The sequence below is a fragment of the Lagopus leucura genome, unplaced genomic scaffold, assembly GCF_019238085.1.
Source record: "Lagopus leucura isolate 7727_CA_CO unplaced genomic scaffold, USGS_WTPT01 111-10_obj-0_obj, whole genome shotgun sequence".
In the NCBI taxonomy this organism is placed as follows: Eukaryota; Metazoa; Chordata; class Aves; order Galliformes; family Phasianidae; genus Lagopus; species Lagopus leucura.
The window spans coordinates 62,229-88,204 of NW_024968987.1; the positions used below are offsets into that span (position 1 = coordinate 62,229).

At 44.3% G+C, this 25,976-nt stretch overlaps 1 protein-coding gene across 4 annotated transcripts in view; it reads right to left on the reverse strand.

Annotated features, from left to right (window-relative positions):
- RPTOR (regulatory associated protein of MTOR complex 1) overlaps positions 1-25,976 on the reverse strand; it is a 118,624-nt gene that overhangs the window by 46,199 nt on the left and 46,449 nt on the right. For all 4 annotated transcript variants that reach the window (XM_042894866.1, XM_042894865.1, XM_042894864.1 and 1 more), the window contains exons 8-15: positions 20,720-20,820; positions 19,670-19,814; positions 11,895-11,970; positions 9,045-9,146; positions 5,680-5,763; positions 4,163-4,273; positions 749-823; positions 83-148 (exon numbers count right to left, since the gene is read on the reverse strand). In XM_042894866.1, the coding sequence (XP_042750800.1) occupies positions 83-148; positions 749-823; positions 4,163-4,273; positions 5,680-5,763; positions 9,045-9,146; positions 11,895-11,970; positions 19,670-19,814; positions 20,720-20,820 (760 nt within the window). The remainder of the gene's footprint in view (positions 1-82; positions 149-748; positions 824-4,162; positions 4,274-5,679; positions 5,764-9,044; positions 9,147-11,894; positions 11,971-19,669; positions 19,815-20,719; positions 20,821-25,976) is intronic.

Here is a 25,976-nt window from a genome sequence, read left to right on the forward strand (position 1 = left end):
CCAAGACATGTTCATCAAAGTAAAGGCAGTGCAGAGAAGAGAGAGGAGGAACAACAAAAGGAAAGAGGATGCTGGGACTCACCTGTCCTGTGTTGTAGTTGTTAACAATTACAGCCAGAATAAAAGCGGTCATTGTCCTGTGTTCAGCCTTAAAACAACACACAACTAATTGTTATCTACAAAACAGGTCAGAGAACAACAACCTTCCACGTTTCCTGAAACATGAGCTTATTCTGAGTATGGTTTCTATCACATTAAAAGAACAAGAAGGGAGAGAAAGCCAGGATTTTCCTGTCATTCTGTGACACTCCTCAGACACTTCATAATCTCATATCATCAGACTGCCAATACGATCCTCCCAACCAACCCCTGGGTATTGTTCTGGAGGAGGCATACAAATACTCATTATGGGAAACCACAAAAAAAAAAACTTTGGCAGAGAGAATTAGGAAAGTTACAGCGAAATGAGCCTGCCTCTGCACCCAGCCCCCAGAAGCCCACAGCTCCTATCTTTCTGAGTAATTCGTGCTTAAATATCTTTAGGCAAGTTTGCAGCTCCCTGTTTGGCGTCTGCCTGCATCACGCAGCCCGGCAGCAGCGCAAACTCCCCTGGCAGTGGCTGCAGTGGGTCCCAGAGCTGGAGGTGGGAGCAGCCCTCATTAGCAGCACCGTGTCAGAAAGCAGCGTACAAACCCTGACAAGCTGAGCAAGTGCTGCTAGAGCCTGAATAAAGATGATTTGTTCTTACTGGCATGTAAGGATCTGCCAAAACGGAAAGGAAATACTTGTGACCGTTGTCCTTCACAAGGTCAGCTTGACATGACTGAAACAAGACAGAAGGAGAAAAAGCAGTGAGTACAGTAGCAAAAATATTCGTTCTTCCAATGGTGCAATGCATATTCCATGCCTTAATCAGTTTTCTCCAATCTAGTTTTCATGTGAGAAGTGAAGGAAAGAGCCAGCCCTCCATCAGAGCCATGGCCAAATGTCTGCACAGAGCAGGGGGCAGAGGAGCAGACGCTTCACCTCCAGCAGTGACAGACAAACAACTGAAGATGTGCCCTCTCACTGGGGAGAAGAGCACACCTGACATCTCCGACCCACACTGCACCGTCACCATTATTTGAGAGCCATCAAAAGCAAAACCTCGGAGGAGTGTGATCAGAAGATGTTGGTGCCAAGGCAATGAGCACTTTTTTGCTCCAGGATGTAGGACCATCTATGGGAACGTTAAAGCACCATCCTGGGCACCAGGACAACTCAGACTGCAGCACTGAACAAAGCCAGCACGTGTTTGCATACAGTGACCCACATCAGTGAGCGATTACCAGTAAATCTGCAGGGGGATGGAGAAGGAATTATTTGTTCCCTGTGTTCCATCCAATCCCCTGCCCAGGCGGGACTGTATTTTGACAAGAAGATTTCAACTCATTGCACACACGTCTCTAATCTCTGCATCATTCGGTCAAGTGCTGAGGCACGCTGAGCTGGAGCACTACCAGCACACGGTGACATGATGTCCTGCTGCACAGGCAGAGCCCATGGAGGAACATCACTGTCCTCAGGGCTCTGCAGGCAAGGGATGCAGCTGTTGGGGCAGCACCAGCAGTGGAGCACACGGCCCTGATCCCACAGCACAGCATGCACCAAGAACTCCCTCCCACAGCTCTTTTTGCAAACATACAAAGTCAGGCTTCATGTATGACATAGTAGGGTCAAACCAAGAAAATACATATTATTAAAGTGAAAATTTAGGTGAGTGAAAACTGACTTGGCATTCGATTTCCCTTGTGACAGCAGTTCTATTGTATGCTTCACACCAGAGACAGAATCATGTATTTTTTATCAGGCATCGAAGGTGAAGGAGGAAACTAATTGTTGAAAGGCAAAGGGATGGCAAGACAGAGATGCAAGAGAATATTTTATTGCTGAAGGGAGTAGAGATGCTGGTTTTGGCAGACCAAAGAGCAGAGGGAATGGATTGATGCCAGGCTGCAGCTACGAGAGGCTTCCCTGACTTTTGTGTAATGCTGCACACACACACATAATGGAAAAAAAAAAGCTTTTTTTCTCCCCACTTCATTCTGGGCATGAACACTCCTTACTCCTCAGGAAAAAACACAAACATCTCTCAGCTGCACAGGAGGCAAACAGGCACTGACCCAGAGGACACACCACCCTCACTGTGCTCCCATTGCTGCCCACCACCTGGAGCTCCAGGGCAGCAGCTTCTATGGAACCAATACATTTAATCTAACCCTCACTGTTAGATCCTGGGAAACACACAGAGAGCCAGCAGCATGAGCTGGCATCAGCATCCTGATAGCAGAGGTCACAGCTGGGAAGCAGGGATGCTACTTACGCCTCTTAAGCCCTTTGAACAGTGTGAGAAATGTTTGGTTTCTATTGTTTTCAGCCAATTATTTGCAGTGCTGAGATCTGTTTCTTTGCTGTCCCACATTAGCAGTACTCACTTCTTTTCAGCATGGTTTTGTCAATTGTTTTTTGGGTCTTTTTTCCTCCTTAGCTTTCTGCTATTACGCCACATTTGCTCCATCACCACACGCGCCCTGTCCCCTCCCTCAGCAGCACTCATCCCACCTGCCTGCTGTCACTGCCTTCTCCTTTCTCACACCACTGCCTGGGAGCTGGGAATGAAAAAAAATAATGGAAAGGAACCCAAAGAGCCAAGTCTTTTGGCTGGGTTTTTTTGGTTTGTTGGGTTGGTTTTATTTTTTAAAGCAGTCTACCAAAGGAGCAGGGTGGTAAAACATAGCAGGGAGCAACACTGATGGTGGCAGGAGGGGGCAGGGGAAGGAAGCACTCTCAGATTGGCTTCAACACAGAGACAGTGAAGGATGGCTCAGCACCCACGTGAATTATACATGAGCCCTCTCTGAAAGTTACCTGGGGCTGAAGCGTGAGCTGCAGAGGGGCATGCATCAAAATAAGCTTTTCAAGAGTAGCTTTAAGATGAATAGTTTTCATTTTCTTTGCTTTCCAAAATCCTCTTAGGATGTTAATGAAAATGTATTTATAAAACCAAACCCGACAATGCTATATCAACAGTAGGGAAAGATTCCAACACATTCAGCATTATTTTTCCATAGTGAAATGGAAGAGACCTAACAAAAACAAATCCCAAAATAAGCAAAAGCCAACTTCTACAAGCAGTTCAGACTATTTTATATCAGCTTACAACTGTGCCTGCAATTATCTGTGTGTACCTCTCTTAATAATTTTAAATTGCTTAACTAATTGTACTCACAAACCACAGAGCCATACATGTGACTGTACAAATTTATCTATAATTATTTCTCGGCTTAATTATTTATTTAAGACAAAACAATACCCAGAGCTCTGGGTAAGGCCATCTTTAACAAAAAATAAAATAACAGGGCTCAGTTTTTAAGCTTTAGCCCAAAGGTGCCAAAATACTGCAGAGAAAGCCAGAATCACAGACCTGTGATAGGAACGAACTGTCTTCTCTAGGCAACAGATACTGCTATGCCAACCACGTTCAGTGCAGCACTGTACGTAAGTACTATCGCAGGGGACTTGGAAGAGGACTCTTAAATGCAAGTCACCAAAAAATGAGTTCTGCTTTATTTCCAGAAAGGATCAGGCAGGGGCTGTTCTGACACTTACAGAAATGGTTTTGAACAGAACAAGTTTGATAACAATTTAAAATGAAAAATGCGAGGGGGAACAGGTGAGAACACAGGGCGTGAAGGGGAACAAAGGGGCATTTTAAGCCCCTCAGCACAAGCAGCAGTACTGCACCCAGTAAAGATGCAGTCAGAGAGATCTGATGGCCAGAGCACCATAGGACCAAAGGAAGAACTAAGCTGGGAACATTAACGTGACGTTGAAGCATTTGCACAGAGCAAACATGCCTTCATCTCACAGATGCATGAAAAGGTGGGCAGTCCAGCTTGCCAGTACCTGAATGGGGATTTCACATTCACAAAATTGCAGAAGCCAGCTGGCACACAAGTGAAATAAACAAATGAGGAGATACACCGGTCCTCAGATAATACAGCATCCTTTTGAAGCGCCTCAAGAGAAATTCTAAATTCCAAAGCAACTGGATGAAACAAGTGGGAAAATAAAGGCACGTTGCTGAAAACCAGAGAAAGCAGCCATGCTGAGAAGTACTCACACTGTCCACTGCGAGAATTTTGGCCCAGATGAAGACAAGAAGCGGTCTCAGCTCACGAGCTGAACTTTGAAGCAGCTTCAGCACATACGGGAAAATGCCAACAGACAGCGCCTGGGGAGCCAGAGAGAAGAGCAAATGCTCAGAGACATCTCAGCCTTATGGCACTGCTCTGCACTGGGGCAGCGCTGCCCGCTTTGCAGAGATGGAGCATATCTTAATGACACAGATGAAAAACCTGGTAGAATGCAATTTCATACATTTCTAGCAAAGAAGGGATCCCTCTATTGCTCATTTTAATCGTGGATGTCACCAGATATTTTCAGACTCATTTGGCCCAGTGAGACTCAGAGTTAATCTAGCACTCGCTCCTTCTCGTTACAGCCTGTGCTATTTTATGCTTCACGATACGCTGTGCTCTTCTCAGATGGGGCCATTTGCTTTCACAAGTAAACATATTGCAAAAGCTCAATAATTACAGCCTTCCCACTGGAAATTAACTAGGCCTCTCGCTTATACAGACTTTTTACCAAGCCTTTTGCTCACAGGAGCACACACAACTCGTTAAATCTCTGAGAACCCCTCCGTGACTGCAGATCCCTTCCCAAAGGGCGATGGGAGGGAAGCATGAGGAGGAGGAGGGGATGTGCCAGTGCTGGAGGCTCAGGGGGCTCCCTGGGCTGCAGCAGGGCACCACACAGCAGTGGAGTTGTTGCAGTTAACGAGGAGCAGAACAGCTGCAGCAGAGGTCATTGTGGATGCCCTGCACCACGTGCTGACCCTCATGAAAGTTTCTAATCTAGAAAGCTTAAGATCATACTTTCCTCGTGCTGCTGTGGGCTAAGCTGTCTGTGGTGCAGGAAGGAGCCTTGTCTGAGATGAAAATGGGAGGGAAAGAAAGCCAACAAGAAGCCCCATCCTGGAGGTATCCCACCGCCAGCTGCTGGTTTGTCTTCATCACTGTTATCAACAAACAGATCCATTTACAAGAGTGCTTTAGACTGCTCCTCTGCTACGTTCTTACTTATTACCTGCTCCATGCAAGCCAATTCCCAAAACACAGAAGGCAGCTGCCTCCTCTCAGAAGAGCTTACACAACCCAGAGACCAAATAGGTAAAGGAAGAGAAGAAACGATGCAGCCAGTAAGCTGAGGAGAGCAGAGGATGACGAACATATGGGCTTTTTGTTGTTATTTATTTTACATGACAAACCTCCTTATTTGTCCTGGATGCTGCCTTCTGTTTTGTAGCTTCCATTATGTTACACTGAACTTTGTCTAAATAACTCCTCTTCATAATAGCACAAATGAAAAGCTATTCGGCCTTCTTGATTAATACAAACCACTTTTCTTTTAGAGACGCTTGCTCCATTCCATATGCATGACTACAAAAAACACCAACCATTTGTCAAATCTGGGGAGTGTCTTCCACATCTTCCTTGCATAAATCATCATTTGTATTTATCACCTACACTGAGAGTCTAATTGACTTTCACAAGACAAAATGCAGCACAAACACACCAAGCTAACTGCCCAGGGCCCCAGGTCCAGAAATCTTCCCAGCAAATCCAGAGCTCGCAGCCGATGCACCTGGCTCAACAGAACCTGCAGAGGAAAGGGACAGCAGTTACTATCAGGGAACAAAGCTCCTTGTGACTGCAGAGCAAACGGAGGAGGACCTCGTGTAACTTAGAAAAACACTGATGATCTGAATGGAAAAAGCTGAAAGACAAACCCTGGCTGCTAAGAGCTTTTACTCTACTGAAGAGTGTCACCAGTGGGGCACTGCCCAGCAGAGCTCCCCTCCATGAAGTTTTGCAGACACTTACACACCTTTCCCTCAGAATGCAGTTAACCTCAGCCTCCAAGTGGTGCTCCAGTTCTCTCCCTGTTAATATTTCTCTCAAGTGCAATGGTTCTTATACAGCTCAGCTCTGCTAGGTGGAAGCAGCCACTATGGATTTCAAACAGTCTCATCTTACTGCCTTTCCTCAGAAAAGGAGGAATGGGATTGCATCTGCAGGAAGGATTCGAAGGTGAGCAAAAGGAGCAGCCTGCCAGTACTCAAAACAGCTCAGAAGCAGAAAAAGAGGCTTTGCTTCCTCAGCAAATCAATATAAGAGACTTAAGAGGGAAGCAAAAGGTCACATTAGTCATTAATAAAAATCTCATTAAAATGGAGTCTGACAACGATAATGAGGTGATAGTTTACTGGCTTATACCTACCCTGGTGTGAAATATTAACAGACAGACTTTCAGTTCTTAATCTCCTTAACAGATGTAAGATATTGGAATGCAACATTTAATCCTCAGTTTAAATTGAGCACCATCCCTCAGCACGGATCTCAGGCAAAGCGACTGGTTGATTTAGCTCCCAGTTTCATCCCTGTCTCAATGTTTCTTCCCACAATGCATATGCAAATTGAATTATCTTTCATGTTTAATACAGAATAACAACTAAATTACTTGGTGTAGACCTCATACCATGGACAACTGATACCAGATACCGAAGTTGTACAGAGAAAGTCCAGAGGAAAACAACAGTTACACGGGAGGGTGTATTAATCCCTCTAATTGTTTCGTGTCTGAATATCTTTGCTCAGATCCCAAAACATAAGAGAAAGCATTTTGGTCATCCTGCCCTACTTGGCACCAACTTATTCCATAAACTTACTACAGAACTTGGTGCAACTGACCATGTGCTTTAAAGATGCCCAGCACAGGAATAACAGGGCCAGATGTTTGAGATTAAAGCAGCAAGAGAAACCAGGGCATGATGGAAGCTGGGGCAGAGCTGAAACAACAGAAAGGAGCACATCAGGTGCAGGGTGCTTACAGACACAGGGGGCAGAGAGATTTGGCAATGCTTCCATTATCTGACCTTCAGAAAAAACAAACAAGGAAGGCCATACGTTTTGCTGTAGCTGGAAATAAGTGGATGTGATTGAAAAGGACTTCCAGGTGAAGATACAAAATCACATCTCGACTGCACTGACTTCCCACAAGACTCTTTAACCAACCCAAATTCTGCCTTATTTCAAAGGCTCTGTTTCATTATTCTCAGAAACAAAAAAGCCAGCACTGACTCTCAGGTTTTTGACTTCGCACTTCCCAATCTGATTTGAACAACAAGCTGAGGCCGCAACTGACACAAACACTGGAGACCTGGGTGAGGACGTGGGGACTCTATGCACAATTTAAAAATTGCAGTGAAATTAAGTTGCTGTGCTGTGCTACTGTGTGCTCAGGGCTGCATCACATCCCTCCCTGACTAGGAATTCCCTAACAAACACAGAGGGAAGAAGAGGACTGCAGCAGCAGCTCCCCAGGGCTTGCAGTGGGCATAGCTTTGGCCACGTGCACCAGCACCCCATAGCAGAAGGCACGTCCACCAGATCTGCAGCTGCTATCTTCTGCCTTTGATGATTTCTCTGTCCCTGCAGCAGGAGGTCACCTGTGTCCAAGCACAGCAATTTGGAATGCAATTTGGAACTTTTTGAAGTCAATGGAGGCCGTGTATGAAGAGTGGTTTCCCTGCCCATCACAGTGCCAAGCTTTGCATGGCTGGCACTGTGCCCCTGGCACTCAAACACCATCTTTCTCTGGTGGCACATCTAAAATGGGAAAACAGAATCAACCTCAGGCTGCAGCAGCACGGCATAAGTGCTCCCAGGGGCTCAAAGCAAAAAGACGCTCAACAAGAGGTGTGAAATAATTCCTCCCTTCTCTTAAGGAGTCACTCTGCTTCAAAGCATCTCAAACCTGTTAACAAGTCATCTTACTCCACTCTACAACTACATATACCTTAATTGATAAAATAATTACATTGTCCTAGCTCGTTTTTGCTCCAGGAAGGAAAGCAGATTCCTCTGCCAGATGACCTCTCAATTCCACTGCAAGGTTAAGCTGCTGCAGAGCCCTCCGGTGCCAAATAATCCACTGGAAAGCAGCAAAGTTGGTGCTGGAGCAGAAGCCTGCCTTCTCCTATTGCAGTGACCGAGATAAACCTTACATTTGTTTATCCAGCTGATCTCTCAAGACTTGGAAGGCTCAGGGAAATTAAGATTCGGTCTCACAATGATTGATGGTGCTGTCAGTCACAGAACAAGCTGGCAGCTAACAGGGAAGGCAAGTCTTCTCACATTTAGTGAAAGAAATCACAGGTCTCTGGATAAGTGATTGGAATCGTACTTCTTTAAACAGGAAGACTTTAAATTTTGTTGTGTGATTGAGAAGAGACCACAGCAATCTCAGTAAGGGTTTGTATTTCTGTCAATGCAAACAGGTGGAGAGGGGAGGGCAAGAACAGATGAACAACTGCCATATTTCTCTTGGATAAAAGGTGACTTGAAATGAGGTGTTGTTTCCTCTGGATTTACTTCTCCTTTCTAAAAATGAATTTCATCTCATCTAAGCAGATGTCTACCAGAACCCTATGTTCCTTCCAGGCATGGTCTTCAGAGACTTGTTTCTATGTTCTTGCAACAAAATTTCAGCATCCCATTAAAGACAACACTTTCCAGGCTGTACCAGCAGCACAGAAAAATAATCTATTTCCAAGCTATTTACACTGCAGTAATGCTCATTTTGTGAAAGCAGGCAGAAGATAAAGTCTCTGCCTGAAATGGCTGGGATATAAGAGGAGAAAACAACAAAGATGTGCTACTCTGCAAAAAAGTCTTGCTACTTAAGAGCAAAACACGAGGCAGCACAGCCCCATACTGCTGGAGCCACAAACAGGGCCACGGCAAGCTGTGCTCAACAGAAAGGGAAGGCGTGGGGGAAGAAAAGCACCTTGTCCTCATCTGCACAGATCTAGCAGGCATGTCATCAGCCCTCGGTAACCCTGGAGGAGCTCAGGCATTTCTGTAGCCAGGGCTGCTCACCTGCAGGACGATGGGCAGCTGCTCCGGGGGGTTGCGGTTCTCCACACCCATCGTCAGCCATACCTGGAATGCAGTCAGCTGCTCTGCGAAGAAGGGGCTGTGCTGTTGGAACAAGGATACAGACGGCATGTTTGACTCTGAACTGAGGAAAGCAACTAGATTTAGCATCTGTGGGCTCACGCACGGTGCATTGGTTGTAAAAACAGTAATTGGCAGATGTTTGCTTGGTTTGCTTTTTAATGTAATTTTTTTTTTCCCAGAGACTGATCAGATGCAGTTCCCTTTAAATATACATTAAAACTAATGTGTTTGAAAAAGAAGGAAAAAGCAGAGAAACTGGAAAAGATATCACAAAAGCTCTTGGGGAAATCCAGCTAATCCCTTCCACACAAGAAGCAACCACAGCAGAACTGCCTTCATCTGCTCTGCAGAGGCAGCTTTCACTCCCGTGGCACACAGTGCTGCCTCTGCCCAGCACAGTGAACACAGTCCCAGCACTTTGTGTAGGCAAACAAAGAACAGAAAGTTTACTTACAGTACTGAATCCACTAATATAATGAGTGATAATCCACCAACAGAGATGTCCTGGCAGTGTGGGTAAACGTGCACAGAAGTAGCACACAGAGTGCTGCAGCATTCAGTACATTTAACACTGCCCTCCTGAAGTTCATCAGGTGGGATGAGCTCCCAGCATCAGCTAATACCTCTCAGCTGGGCTTTGGTGCTTAGACATTAGTGTGAAAAGCACCATGGAAAATCCTGTAACATTGGCTTGTGGTACTGCTAGACATGCAGGAGAAAAGAAAATACCGCAGGCTTTGGAAAGCACGATGCAGCTATGGCTTTGCTTTGATGAGGCAGGTTCACTGGCTGATGAAATAAAGAGTTCTTGGGGAGATGTGACACTGAAGTACCAGGAGGCTGCTTGGGTGCATCCAACACCTCTGCTCTCCTAACAGCAATGGTGAGTGGTCAATAATGTGACAGAGTCCCCAGAGCTCCCGGTGTGCTCCTGGACAGCCCTGGGGCTCAGCAACATCCCTGGCCAGGGCAGCATCCCCAGTGCTTCCTTTTGCACAGAGTTGTGTGAGAGAACACTGACCCCATCCACAAACCCAGATGGAAATGAAGCTGAGGGGTGAAGACAGGGAAGAGGTGGGATCAGGAACTCATGCCCACTCCGAGCTGCCAGGAGCCCACTCCCCCATTAGTCTGCAGGCTTGGCTCCAGCAAATTATTATATTTTGCAGGTCTGAGTAGCAAATTACAGCTAGACAATAAGCAGAAGCCAGGAGCACGTGGTTTATTATGTGCTGCTGAAACAAACCAGCCCTGAAGAGATTACCAGCTGCTTCATCCAGGTCAGGCCAGCCCAGGCACCCAGCCTGCAGCAGTGGCAGGGATGGAGGGAGGGCTGGCAGCAGGTGATGCTGTGACTCACCGGGCGGCCCTGTTATGAAATGGTGGTCTGACCTCAGGAACATAAATGCTCTCCTCACCCCAAACTACCACTGTTGCCCAGATTACTGCTGCCCAGCAGCTGCCAACCTCTGCTGATAAACACCGCTTCCTGCTGGCATAAATCAAAGGTGTGAGGGCGAAACTTTGATTAGAACACAAGGAACAGATCAAAGATGTGCAATTGCCTGTCTTCTGCAAGCATTTGTCACAGTGTAAAGCTGAGCCCTTCCACTTTCTCCTAAACTAATAGCCAAGTTTCCTACTATTTCTCTAGGTGTCTGATGGAGACCTTCAACAGGTCCTCTCTGCAGAACAGGCACAGACCTACACAGTATTAACCAGGCAGGACATGTGCCGATCCTTTGAATCAAGTATTTGCCTCCTTCCATCCCTGAATACACATAAATTTGGTAAATTTCAACTCACGTGACTGCGGGTGTAGAGATGGTATCCAGGTCTAACATAAAGGTACCCAACTGATATTGTCAGATACCTGATATAAAAATGAACAGGCTGGCAGAGTTGTATTTATGCACATTTTAAAATGCAGCACATAGAGAGGGTGAAATAAAGAGGTGGGAGAATTAAAGGGCTTCTTTATCAACCCCCATGCTTGCGGAAGTTACTGGCTGTCCTCCTGTACTCGAGTCTTTGGAGACCATCTGCAATCACTGCCAGAAAGCCTTTCTGAAGGTTGGTATCGTAAATATAAGACAAGAACGTCGGAGTAAAATTGCTTCTATTCCAGTTGCATTTACAAGGCTGTAAAGGTAGCCCCCCAAACTCCCCAGCTGCTCTGTGAGCAGGGGGCAATGCACACATCGTTCTCCTCTTGCTGGGCTCTGGGCTTTCTATGTTTCCCAATGACATCCCACACTTCTGCCCAATCAGCCACACCAGAAGTGCTGGTTGTGAAGAAAAGCACAAAGCAGATGTCTATTTTTCTTTTTATGCTTGTTTCAGTGGCAATAGTCATTTAATTTAAGAACACCTCTTTAAAAAGTAGAAAATGTACGGCTATGGCAGATTGTTTTTTTCCAATTTTGAACCAACTCAATCACAAAAGCATTCCAGAAAACTCTGAAACTTCACTCCTATCTACATGGAGATGGCAGCTGTTTACAGAATCTATTTGGGTACACTTGCAGCAGCGAATTCATGTTTGAAGATAGGATGCTTGCTGCTTGCTATAATTAGATCTGAATATTCCAAATCCACATATATTTCTCTAAGTGAGATGAACCTGGATTTACAGTTTTCCAAAAAAAAAACCAACAAAAAACCCAAAACAATGAAATTCAAGATTCAATAAGAAAAAGCGACGTGCTGAGCTGGGGCTTCAAGTAATGGGTTACACAAGGAGACATTTTGATACATTATGTGACTTACCCTAAACGCAGTTCCTTCCTCTATAATTGTAGGTAATTGGGAAAGGCAAATATCAACAGCAAGGTCCCACGCTTGCCTACAGAAAGAGGTGAAAGAGGAAAGAGAAGTTATCAGCAGTTATTCATAAGCAATATCATACAAGAATACGGATAAAGCAGTGCTGTCAGATCGGCTGCACAACACTCAGTGTTCCCCCTTCCTGTTTTTACACTTCTCCACCAGGCTATGGAATAGCTGAACTATGGTGATCTGTAATACTAACAGCACATAAACCACGTGCAGTGGCAAGGGAAGCTGTTGTGGCAGATGCAGTGCAAATGAGATTGGTACCAACCTGCTTCCAAACGCTCACAATCAAACTGAAAGAGGAGCAGACTGAAATAAAAGGATTTCATCTCCAGAGTCCCTGAAACACCTCTAAGTATGTGAAAGAGGTACATACTGCCCAAGGAACCATTATCCCTGCTCTATACGTAGACATTCCAGGCACTTTCCATTGTAGCATATGGATTTATGCACTCTGAAAGGCTAGTGAGTTAAACCACCACCCTATGGGTTTCTTAAACAAAAGAAACTAATTTACTCTCCAGACACATTAGCTCTTTAATGACTTGTGGCCATCATGTGCTACCATCAATAGGCTAAGCAATTCTTCTTCTCCCAGGCACACTTGCAGACAGAAGGCCATAGGTGATAATCAATGCGGCGTATTTCAGTTACCTGCTCTAATAAGTTCTTAAATCACCTCGCCTGGAGTCAGACAAAGCCTCCCATTAGAACAACCACCAAGCAAATCCATCCCACTGGATTCACTGGCAGCTACTCTCAACTAAAACCAATCTCTCCAATTAAATGGAAAGATAAACCACAGGGATCCTGCATTTTTCCATGGGTTCAAGAGCTGCAGCTTGTTTTAGTTGTCCCAGACCTCGTCCCTCTGCTTCACAGCGTTCACCTTCTCCACTTGACAGTATGCTGCCAATATAATTAAGAGATAATCAAGAGATAATCAAAGCACAGGCAACAAATGCTTCCCACATGCTCAATAAAGACCCATGCTGGAGACAAAATGTTTGTGTGGAGCTGATGAGAGATATTTATTTGTGGAGGAGGAAAAGTCAATTAGTCCAATTATACAGATTATCTTGCCACAAGCAAAGGATGAACATTTCTGACTTGGAAGTGCTTGGAGGAATGGGGAATATCACCTGAAGAAACTCTGTCAGACCTCAGAAAACACCAATAAATACTGCCTTCAAGAGGAGTTTTACGAGGTGGGAGGAAAAAGGGTTTGGAGATCAGAGACAACTGGTCTGATTTTGGCTGCCTATAAAAGAATCCTGCGTAGGTCATTATACTGCAGGGACACAGAACTAAGATGCTGAGCTCCAAAGTCATTTTAGGTAAGAAGAACTAATACTGCTATAAAAATGTCTGGAGCAGCCCTGCAGGGTCAATTCCCAAAGGTTTTAAATGTTATCAGAAAGAACAACCCCAAATTTAAAAAGCGATTTAAGCAGATTAGAACAAAATCTCTTCTTACGCTTCAAAAAACAAGCCATTAAAAATCAATGCAGCCACATAGCTAACGTTACTCAATCTTTTAAAAGAGTGCAACCAGCAATATAAAATCCTGTTACTGCTCATCACAGTCTAGAGAGCTACTGATTAACATCAACTGCGTTAAGGGATTCTCATCGATTCAACTACTTGAAATGATGCTCCAGCCTTTCCCAAGTAGCCCAACATGTTGTTTCTGCTTCTTTTCCGTAAGAAACGAGACAGCAAACCTGCCCACCCACCCAGACACACCAGGAAACAACAGTTTTGCCTGAAGTAAGCATCACGCTACTCCCAACTACTACAAGAGCAGCTACACGTCGCTTGCGAGACTTTGGGCTGCATAATTCATGAATGAGATGTCACATAGCTAACTCATGGCACGGGCAAAATAAAGAACTGCTTTAAATAGGCCCTGCAGTAATTAAGAGTAAAAAATCAGCCACAAAAGAAGGTAAAGGACTGACAAAGTGAAGAGAAACAGGAGGGGAAAAAATATTTGGTAGAGACGTGAAAATAATGGCTGTTGGCGATGGGTAGGAAGTGATTGACTGTTTCAATATGCCAAAGGGATCCAGAAAGGTGGGCAGTTTGTAGATATGCTCCCTCAACTAATATTACACTTTAGCACACAAACAGGAGATAAATTAAGGAGCAGCAGGGGCACAGGAATGGGTGCCACCGCATCCTACAAGTGATTTATGAGAGCCAGCCCAGAAGATCACTGCCTCTCTTCCTTCTTCATGGAGATTACTGTTTGCAAAGTGCTATGGAAGATTTGTTATCCCAGCATCAGCTATAGGAGCCTGGCAACACCTCAGCACTGTCCCTTTCTCCCCCCCATTGCATTCTCTCCATCACCCCCTCAGCCCCAACTAAGCAGGGTGACACCACAGTGCAGCCAATGGCTCCAACCAACTGAAATATCGCCGTGTTCCAGCTTCACCACACTGCTAAACAGCACATTAATGAGGATTTTACACTACACTGTCCTAATTGCTCTGTACATAAAGCATAAGACGTGCTCTCTGCACACCGCTGTTAAATTAGAAGCCACCCCACACGTAACAGAAGGTGTGATACACACCACTGATATGTCAAAAATCACGTTACAAACACTAACAGGATTTTCAGCTTGTTTTCTCCAAACCCAGCTGTTTATTTCTATGTCCCTGCATCACTACTACTAAAGCCCTGCACGCCTTTACTCCTAACACGATCGTATGTAACCTCAAGGATCCTCATTTCTATCCCTGAGTGCCAAACGTTTCCTGCAGGCTGAAGCCAGTGATGCAGGTGACGTGAAGGTTCCATCCCACCTAGAGGAACCCAGCCAGCAGGCTGCCAGCACCAAAGCATGAGCTCTAAAGCTTCATACACAACAACTCACAGCAGGGCCACACGTGTCCTTGTTGGGGACTGAGCAAGTTTCACAGAACCACGTCTCAAAAGGGGCTCGAGCACTTTGTGGTTTCCTCCATGCTGTGCTGTGAAGCAGTCTTATGAAAGAAAGGATTCAAAGTTATTGATTTTGAGCTGCGTTGGGAAGGGAAAGGAGATGCTTGGGTTCCAAACTGAGCAGAGCATGCTTGGATGCTGGCACCTCCTGTGTATATTTTGGAATAAATGTATATTAAATTCTCTCTTAGTTGGAAGATTGACTCAACTGAAACAACAAAAAAAGGCAGCAATGTACTTTTGTTTTCTGAAATACAGATGAAGCAATGGAACCTGCCAACAGAAACAGCCTGTAAAGAAAACAAGCCAACAACGCCCTGCGTCTCTATGTGCACTGCTCAATCCCTTCAACAAGGTTCTCAACAGACAGGGTGCCAGCCATCATCCCAGGACAGGATACAACACCTCAGAGTGTATGAAAATTAAGAACGAAAAGACATTACACAATAAAAACTCAGCAGGGAAAGAGCTCCCTTGAATTCAATCATAAACGCTCTTCTCCATTATAAAAATACTCATACCTGTCTTTATGTTTCAGCTCCAGTTCTCTTCAGCCCTTCAGCACAAAGTTCCCATTTGTGTGCTAATGGACTCCACCTCTGCCCGCTCCTAACACCAATCTCACTGCAGTGGGACTGTTTAAACTTTTAATATTCTAATGCTAATTCACCCAGCTGCCTTCACTTTGTTTCCCCCAAGGTGCTGCAAAGTTTGGACTTTTGCACAAAGAAGGGAAGGCAGAGCGTGCCAGCTCTGCTCAGCAATGGTTTTATCGTGCAAACCCATGAAACATTCAGCACTGGAAGCTCACAGTAATACCCCAACAGCATAAATGAAACATGCTTACAGAGATGTGCTTTAGTCTTTCTTCACCCACAGGCACCACCTCAGCTGGCAGAGCACAAGGCAGATTTTCTTACATTCCACTTGGGCTGAGTCAGTGCCCAATGCTTTTAATTCTCATGTCACATTTTTTAATAAAGTAATATTGATGTCTTTTTCTGGGAATGGCTCATATTATATTGCACCACACATAATATTAGTGATAAATGATAGTTCTTGCTGGGACAGTCGTACCAAGGAGCAGCTACAGAGCAGCTGAAGCCGTCTGCAGTGTAGGGCTCAGGCATCAGGGCTACTGCTCAGAGTTTGGACTTCTGGAACTGTTAAATATTTCAGTCTGCATCAAATACGTTGGGTAAGATTCCTGTGTTTGTCTTTTCTGCGAGTACAACTCAACAACATGTTCTGTTCGACTGAATGCACGCACCTCAGCCTAAGCTCACCTGCTCAGCAGTGACACCGTGCACCCACTCAGCCTGCTTCAGAGGAACCAGCTGGGCAGGTGCTCAGACAGCTATTTTTAAAGCAATACTTATTGCTATGAATATCTGGTACAACTCTAAAGCTTGCTTTCTTCTGCCACTGTGTTCCCCTCCTCCAACCACAGCTTAGAGCACACACTTTGCTGCTCTGGTCCTATATTTCTCCCTGTTAAACTATCTGCAGTCCACAAATGGGTCTGGGAGATGTTAACACAGATGCAAACAAAAAATCTGGTTAGGGCAACAGCGTGATCTGAATTAAACTCATCCTTCAAATGCCAAACGGCTCCGAATACCCTTTCAAACAATCACTTTCCTTCTCCTGAGATGCTGAGAGCTCCGTGTACCTAAATAGAGACTCATTTCTCTGAGAAATCAGGGTGCAGGCTGCACTTGCCCTGCACTGCTGCCACAAAGACTGCTGCTCCTCTCCACCTGTAATTGGGTTGCTGTATTATGACTTCCTTTTCAGCTGGAATTCCACACGTATTTTATTTGCAGTACATTACGACTTTCTTTCAACTACAATTTCACGCCTGCTTTATATACTATTGCAATATTTCCATTATGGGCAAATCATAGTTCTTCCACGGTGTAATTAAGGTACTTCATTTTTAATCTATGTCCCAGCTTAGGAAATATCTCTAAATACATTATTGGGTCTTTTCGAAGGCCGTGAACATAACTTGCTGCCAACAGCAGCAATGTATAAACTGTAATCCATCAAAACAGAGATCAAGATGCTGACAGAGCACCAGGCCCCTGTTCGTACCGCACAATAGACAAAACAACTCTCAAAGCTGAACAGCTCAGCCAGTTAATCAATATATATTAATATTAATACGTGCATTATAACAGTGCCTACAGCAGCCAGGGACCTGCAGCACAAGGCACCGCACAGATACCAACAGCATGTGCTTGGGAGGGCTTACACCTAATGCAGGTAAAACACAGCATGCCAGTGAAAGGAAGAAGGCCTCTAAGGAGCTGCAGGGGCTTTGTGCTCCCCTCTCCCTGACTGTGGGGGTTTCCCAGAGAGAAGGAGCTGCAGGGCAGCACGGAGCACCCCGGGTACACCCACTGCTGCTGCTGAGATCAGGGTACCACATGCAGTCCAGAAGGGTCTGTGTGTGCCTTACTACTTCAGCAAAATGCTGCTGTCAACTTAGGCCTTTCCTGCAAAAGATGGTGCAAAACGTAATACTAAGGAAAAAGCACTTGGCCTCTCCAGTCAGCCTTCTGCTGGGATACAAATCATGTCTGCATGTAGATCCCGTTTTACTTTGCTTCCCAGCTCTGAATCTGAAGAATGGCTCACATCAGTAACAGCAGACATACGTGCCAGTCCTCTCTGGACACTGTGAATGGACAGCAAAGTCCAGGGGATAAAGCAAGAGAGAATATATACATGTTTGTACTGGAGAAGTTAAACATCATGCCACGCTGAGGCCACAAGCAACAAAGCCAAACCTGAGCCAGGAACTTGGTGCACTTGGTGCACGCAGGATCATCATTCCATGAGAACAGATGAAGGTACAAAGCATAAACACAAGCAACGCCCAGAAAGCACAGAAGAGAGGAAGAAGAGGACGAGGAGTGGGGAAGCCCCAAAGTTTGAGGTCAGATCCTTGAAGAACACCGACAGACACACTGCCTCCAGTCACATTCACCACCAGCAGAAGCCACATCGTGCATCGTCCACGCAGCCTCCACCACTTATCAGCACAGATTATCAAATCACTCCAAAGTTTCAGTTCTTTTCAGCACCCCTTTAGCAGCTCTCCCTGCTTTCAGCCAGCTGATCTAAATAAAATGGGTTTGGAGGATCTGGAATCCAGTAGGAAAGCGCTGAATGAAAAGTGATAGGTAAGCGCAGGTGATTATTTTTAGAAAGTATTTAAGCAAGGCCTAAATTAGTTTCTAAATCTGTCATTACTGAAAGTTCATAATAAAGAACTGAGCCACCTCTGACAAAAGTGGAATTTTCCCCTTTGGTAGATTTGATTCAAACTGCACCTTTTTTAGGACACTGAAGAAAAACGTGTGCAGGGATCCTCTCCACTCACTTACTTTCAACTTTGCCAGTGTTGGGGATTCAGAGGGAGAAAAGCCTTTTCCTAAAGAATTCCTTCTTTTGGTAAACCCTAAAAAGCAGCAACAATGCAACTACCCTGTGGAATGGTCTGAAGGACTTCATTATGGTATTTTAGTGCCATTTTGCAGAAGAACACAAGAGAAAAAAGCCTTTCTAGAATCCACCATTGGACCAAGCAGGTCTGTGACAGACAGAACAGGATCCTGGACTTCCGAGGTTCACTCCTGTGGTTCAGCACACAATGATAAGACCATCCCCATATGTACAACAACTGAAGTAATTTTCCTCCAGAGCTGTTAATTCAGAGCACTTGAGAACTTTGCCACATACAAACACACAATGCACTCAGCAAGGCTGCCAACCTGCTAAAGGTTCCATCCAGCGTCTATCCTATCACCTCCAAGCTTTCCAATCCTGAAAGCAGCTTAATTCAACCAGCAAATGCCAACTCCTTGCCTGCACCTCACGAAGCTGCTGGGGCTCTATGATCCTATCTCCCTTTTTTAGAGGAAACATTCAGTGCAATCTGAACTTACTGATGCTGATCAGGTTTGCACTGATCGTTATCACCTCATACCACCACTACATTTATTTTCCTCTATGTTTTAATGAAGAAAACTTACCAAAGGAATCTGAAAATACAGGCATATTAAGCCCACTCAGTCACCTTTACCTGCCGTGCTATCAGCCTTTAGCAAGTCACACAGCTATCTGTTTCTCCTAAAGGAATTGCATTAGCTTGACTATACTGGCTTGTACTTAGCCAAATTTTACACTGTTCTAGAATCAAAGCAAGCATTTTTATTGTTATTGTTAACATTATTTGTATTGCTGTCGTTCATGGAATGCTTGTTTGATAGTCAAAACCACATTTAAGAGGCTTTATGTAACTGTGCCACCTCCATTTCTGTTAATCATCTTAAAAGCAACAGTGACAATAGATGAACTCTGCAGCAAAAGAGTCTACAATGCAAGTTATGATTTTCTCCCTTCGGCCCCCAACGCCTCCCACCCTTTGCAATCAGAGGGGATCAGCTTTGCTCCGTGCAAATAAAGGTGATGTCCTATTCCCTTCCTATTTGGCATGAACGATTACACAGCTGAATAGAACCTTCTGTATTACAGAATTGCATCACGTGCACGTATGCAAAGAGAAGAAATAAATCAGTAGATGGGTATTTACACTGCCACGTGCTCTTTCATTTTTGATCCGCAGACTTCATCAGTAAAGCACCGCGCAGATTTGAGTAGTAACCATCTTTCATGGCTGCAGCTCCCCAGGCAAAGCTCCCAAAGGCAGCAGCAGCCTTTGCAGCACAGGGAACTCTGTGACTTACCACATTGCATGCATGTACGTTGGGGGCAGGCGGGGGCTGCTGACTGGGGTACAGTTGTAGGATCTCATAATTCTTTCTGCCAAGAGAAAGTTACGAAATAAACTGGCCACCAGCAAGTCTTGCCTGAAGAGCTTCTGGAAAAGATCTGTCAAGAGATAGCACAGATGAGCACCTTTGTAACTCCAGTACCCGAGGTATTATGTAAAAATCACTTAAGTGATAAAAATATGTAAATATTTTATTCAAACAACAACAAAAGAATCTATAAGAGTCTTTTAGTGGCAGGATATCCCAACTCTTAAAGGACATCTGCCCTGAGTTCCCTTAAAACATCGCTATTACTCTGCATTTCACATGAAAATAAGTAATTACTGTCTACCTCAGGCTGGATTTACCCTTTCTGGACAAAATTTCACTTCTAGTGATTTGGAAATTGTAAGGGAGAAAAGGACCTGTGTGTACCATTTAATAAAGAACTGCAGTACTAACTGGCAGCTTGATGTGCTCACGAAAAGCCAACATGAACAGTAAAAGATAACAAATGATAACTATCTCCTAGAAGGGCAAAGAACTATTTATGCAGCAATGAGCATTAGCATACAAATGTATACAAATTTGGCCGCTCACGCTCTAGAGAAGGAACTCAGAGCAGAACAGAGGTTGAAAAATGGGGTGAAGTTACTCAGCAAAAGATACACGGTGTTATCAGCAAAGAGAGAGAAAGTTGTTTTTTCCATGATGCTAACAAAGGCTGCAAGAAAACAGATTGCTTTCTCCAGATACAGTAAGAAAATTATTCAAGCTAAAGCAACCACATTAGCACTGGAAAAAGCCTTCCTAGTTTCTAATTATCATGTTGCTGAAATTGCTGCTGAGAAGAACGAATATAAAAAATTTAAGTAGCCTCAAGATCATGCCTGAGCTGTTCTTTCAATATTAAGCTTTAATTTTCTCCTTATTTCAGCGTCTCGTTTCTCTCACTCTTCATCCTGCTTTGAATAAGCAACACTCCCTCCTGATGAAAACTTGCTTTGCCTGCCCAAGTCGTACCTCTAGGCAACACGTTCCACGCAATGGTGTCTGTGATGGCTGTGAAGATCCAGTTCAGCTCTCCCAGGGGAGTTCTCCTGTCATTCAGTCTTCCAGGAATCCTATGGGGGAAGAAGGGAAGTGGGAACAAGGACGTTCCCTATTAGTTGGGCTTTTATTTTTTAAACACGTTGCACACAGTCACCCTATAACTGTACCACTTGTCACGGTGGTACCTATATGCACAAAAAGCATAACGTAAGAAAAAAATAATAATTTCTTCCTATTCTGCTTTATTATTCTTTCTCTGCTGAAGAGAACAAATTCTTTTCCCCCCAGAGTGCCAGGAGACTGCCAGCACAGCATGAAGGGAAGCACAAAGCACTGCCTCTGCTGCTGCGCTCAGGCTCACACCGGAGCTCACGGCCATCCTCCATCTGCTCAGTGTGCACACCTACCCAGGCTGCAACAGGGAGTGCTGTGTCAACCCTAAAAATATCAACATCTTGTCAGCAATACATATCTGGAGTCTATTTGTGGTACAAAAAATGCTGAGGAATCCAATTGCTAATTTTATCAAATATTTTGATGTAGGGAAAAAAAAAAAAAATGATTATTGATCACCACTGGGTGATCAATAGCTGGGATGGCAGCTTTCCAAACAGCAAGAGACTCTTGGCACTGCAAACACACAGGACATGCACTGAAAGTGAGCAAGACTGTCTTTAAGGTTCTATCTTAGGTAGGAAAAAAAAACTCAAATCCTCCAAAAAGCTGAAGTACTCACAGATCTATTCCCTTTCTCAGACAAAGCAAAAGCAGGGGACCAACTAGTGATTCTACAGGAATAAAACAGCAGCACGTTACATGAGCACTAACCAAATATCTGCTTCTAAGCACACCTCCTCGGAGCCAGAGGCCCATTACAGCACACAAGCAGCAATGGACTGAGCTGGCACTCAGTCTGTCACAGCGAAGGCCTTTACTGTGACTACAGCAGCTACGTCCCCTCTCTTCAGAAGCAAACCAAACCGATTCCTCCAAGCATTCATGATGCCATGGAGTGAGAAATTTAAGGTTACTCCTGCAGCAGAGAAAGACTTGAGCATCGTGGATGAACACTCATCAGAGGGAAGAATCCTCATGCTAACGAATACATTGTGCTAGTGGATGAAGAAAGAAGAGCATTTAATCATTAAGAAAGGGAAGCAACTGAATGCTTTTAAAGGTTTCAGGCACACATGCTTCAGAGGAACACGAGCTATTTAGCTCTGCTGAGGAGCAGCCAGGTGGAAAGCTGTAGCCAGAGATAGGCAGAAGGGCAGAGCAGATAACATCCCATCCCCCTGGGCTGCCCATTTGTTACTCCAGGCATCAATGCACCAGGGACAGCCTGACAGGGATTCAGCACGGCAGAACAGCACCAAACTGCAGCCTGCCAGCACAATGCAAACCTAAGAGATTCAGTCTGTGATCCATGGAGGGACAGATTGTGATCTGAAAGTGTTTCCATGAGCTACATCGAGCTGCTTGCTTTTTGGTTGTAACTGAAAAAACACCACAGCACTGCCCAGCTGCGTTTCATGTTGGAAGGAGGGAAAGCAGCTGTCCTGTTTGCCACCTGGGAGGACCTCGCTTTTGTGAACTGAAAGAAGGTGCTCCAATTCATTTCACCCAGCTGAGCTTGTGCTGTATTTGCTCAGCCACAACAACAGTCCAAAGGAGCTGCAGGACCTGCAAGTGATGTCTGCTGTGAGTCAAGAGAGCAGCCCGAGGTCTGCTGGGCACCATGTCAACATGCGCTCAGGACTCAGGGAAAGCAAAGAAGCTGTGAATTGTTCTTCAAGGTCTCTCAGCTTCCTGCTCCATCCTCCTCAGTTTTCTCAGATATCCTTTCTAATGCTTTGTTGCTTTGCATTGGGAAAAACAAATTCATATAGTGAAAGTATCAAGACAATCTTTATGAAGAGCAAAGCTTTGTCTATGCTGAGTTGTTCTGATACATATGGCAGTAGCATTCCCTATGCAGGTTCAGATGAAGCACATTCCCTTGCACACATTTCTGAAATAGATAGAAATTAACATCTTATAACAAATTCCTGTCTGTCATGATATCAGAGGAAAAATATACAGCTCTGAAACAGTGTTTATTAACTGATCCCCCAGAGCAAGCAGAGGGAACACAAGGCCACACAACCGCTCTTAGGAGGATTTCACATCAATATTTGCATTGCAGAACACCCTCTGCAGCAAAATACCAGCATTTCATAAGTTGTAATGCTATTAATTAGAAACCAAAGCATTCCTTGTTGAGGTTTTCCTTGCAAGCCAAATGCTGAGCTTAAACCTTCTAAAGGCTGCTTTCAAGTCAGCTTTCAGTGCAAAGAGAAATAGCGTTTCATGGTGGAGTTTGAATCTTTACAGCAGATGGAGAGCTCTGCATACAGTTCATACTAGATTCTGTTTATTAAATGCAAATTGTGTGTTGATAATTATCTTACTGATGGCATGAAGCAGGAATGACAGGCTGAAACCAAAAGTTGATGCTAGCAGCACAACCTTAGAAACTCTTTCCATTTGAATAATCTGCTTTATCAGGGAGCAAGGCATGCTTATTGTTTGCACTGAAAGGCTAAAAATGGCTTCTTGTTAGTTTAATACAGGTTCTAGTTTGGCTGTTAAAATACACTTGGTGTTTTTGCACCAAGCAACTGCGCTTTCTAAGAGGAGCTGCCAGATTCATAGAAACAGAGCTGCCTGTAGGGACTGCAGTCACGAAGCAGACATTAACAGGACGTCATTCGCACATCTGCCATGTCATCAGGTGAGTTCATTTCCTCTCTGCCCCCATACGCACTCAGGAAGGTACAAGCTCCAGCACTGTGAAGATTAATGGTGCTCAGCGCTTTGCAAACCTATGCATTAGGTGTTAATGGTGAGGGTAGAGAGTGTGGAATAGCACCAGAATGAAAGGCAATACGTTTCAATAACTGCACCAAACCGTAGCAGGGCTTTCCGATTTTGAAGCAGAGCTAGAAAGAGCCATTAGGATGAAATTGGCAGCACTGCTGTTCTCTGTGCCGCACACAGGAATCAATTAAAGTTGGAACAGTCAGTACGATAAATCGACAGATGAAAATCAACACGTGTTCTCTGCTCCTAGATCGGACTGCTCAAACTCTCATCCCAGAAACCAGAGGACGGCTTGTACCGCTCAAATGAAGAGCTGAGTGATTGACGGGGGTTTACCACAGTGCTGCTCAGTGTCAGTAGACCCTGATCACCACAGATTTATTTGAAATAGTCAATCGTGGAGCTTCTGTTTTGTATTTTTTAACTCACCATCTATACATCTCTCAGAGGAGTAGAGGTCACTTAAATATTGCTATCTTTTCAGAGTTTCACTATAAAAATTTTCAGATGAAGCGTGTCTGAGACTCAGCACACTTCTCTTCCACAAGATGCTCTTCCAAACCTGTCCTGTGATTCTAAACTGAAGTTTCCAATACCTTGTATTTGGACAGGCACCTACGTAGCCAGCAGGCTGCAACGCCCCACAAGTATTCTCTCCCACAAGGAACACTGCTATCATCTTAGCATCACTTCTCCTGATGTCTTTCTCATTACGCTTTGACGATCACCAGAGAGCCTTTGACAGTAAGCACAAAGCAGGCTTCATTTGTAAAAACTATTTTGGAGGGAGGGGAAGAAAAGGAAAAAAGGGCAGGCTGCCTCAGCTGCTGGCTTCAATTTAACATCTCTGGACTCTCGACTGCTTCTTCCATCAACTTCCTGACAGACGCCTTTACAAAGACCTAAATCACTGCAGTCTATTGTGAGAAGTGAAGACTACAAAATGCCAGGGTCACTAAGGAGCTCGTGCTAGGTGTTAACATCAATGTCCTTGTCAGAAATTTAGCAAAATCCTATGAATCACTTTAATTACAGGGGAAGCATTTACTTCAAAGGATGCCAGATTTTCCCTTTGGATGGGCTCCACCATTACCTCTATTTTTGTACTGTAATACATACAATGTGAGATAAGCAATATGATACTGAAGACTTCAAAAAACAAAACGCATTGGCGTTGATTTATAGCTGTAAACATTCACCATAATTTTAGCATAGGGAAAAATAAGTAAGTATATTTCACATTTTATAGCCTCAGGGAAAAAAAGAAGAGGAGAGTATATCACAGAAAATGGTAAAACAATTCTGCACACAGCATATGTGCTGCGGCAATCTCCTGAACTGGCAAGAACTGCTTAGAAGTGATCAGCACAGCTAATGGGCTCAAAGACAACGTGCTCTCATCACAAATCACACCAATGGCACAGGGCCGCCGTGATGCAGCTCCTGAAACCTTGGCAAACTCCTTGAGAAAGACAAAACGTTTGAAGTTCTCCAATGATTTGTTGGAGACTTCTGTCAGGCTTTGCACACCAGTTTTCAATCCTGTCGTCGTTCTGCACAAAGATACGAAAGAAGTGTTGCCATGAAAACCATCCTGTTGAGTGCAATCTTCACTTTGTATATACAATAGACTTTGCCTACACTACAGGCTGTTTCCCTGTAACAAGAGTGATCACATTAAATAGTCGGTTTCAGTAAAACCAGATTTGCTACGGAACAGAAGTGTTTCAGTGCCTTCCAAGGAAGCATTCTCCCTGCACTTGAGTACCAACGAGTACCCATTGCAGACAGGTAGCATGGCACAGCATCCTCACAGCACTGACTAAACAGCACTGACTAAGACATGACATCCTGAAATACATGCTCTAATGCTTTCTATTGAATTTTGCAGAAGAAAATGAAAGGGAATGAAAGCTGCCTAAGTCAGCCCTAAAGGCAAACTAAGATTTCCTATTATAAATCTAATTAAAATAATTTAAAAAAACCAAGTTGCAGAATGGCAGAAATTGGACTAGTTGAACTGTAACTTCACATTGCACATGATTTCAGCTGAGATCACCTGGAAAAAGAATTAGGAATTAACCAGCTGCACTCCACAGCCCATCCCCCAATTTACCATTCTGACACAGCTGATTAATTAAGTTCTGAGGGCACACACAGGAGATATTTGTTACACGACAGCAAAATTTCTACATGTTCTCCAATTGCATTACCTTTGCTGCGTGATATCTTGGGATTTTATTTTTCCTACTTTGTCTTTAAACAGGCTCCTACTGAACACCATCAATAATCAATAGGCACTCCAACATTAATAATTTCTGGGCCCTGACAGTCTATAATGCTTAAAATGGAAACAAAATTAATT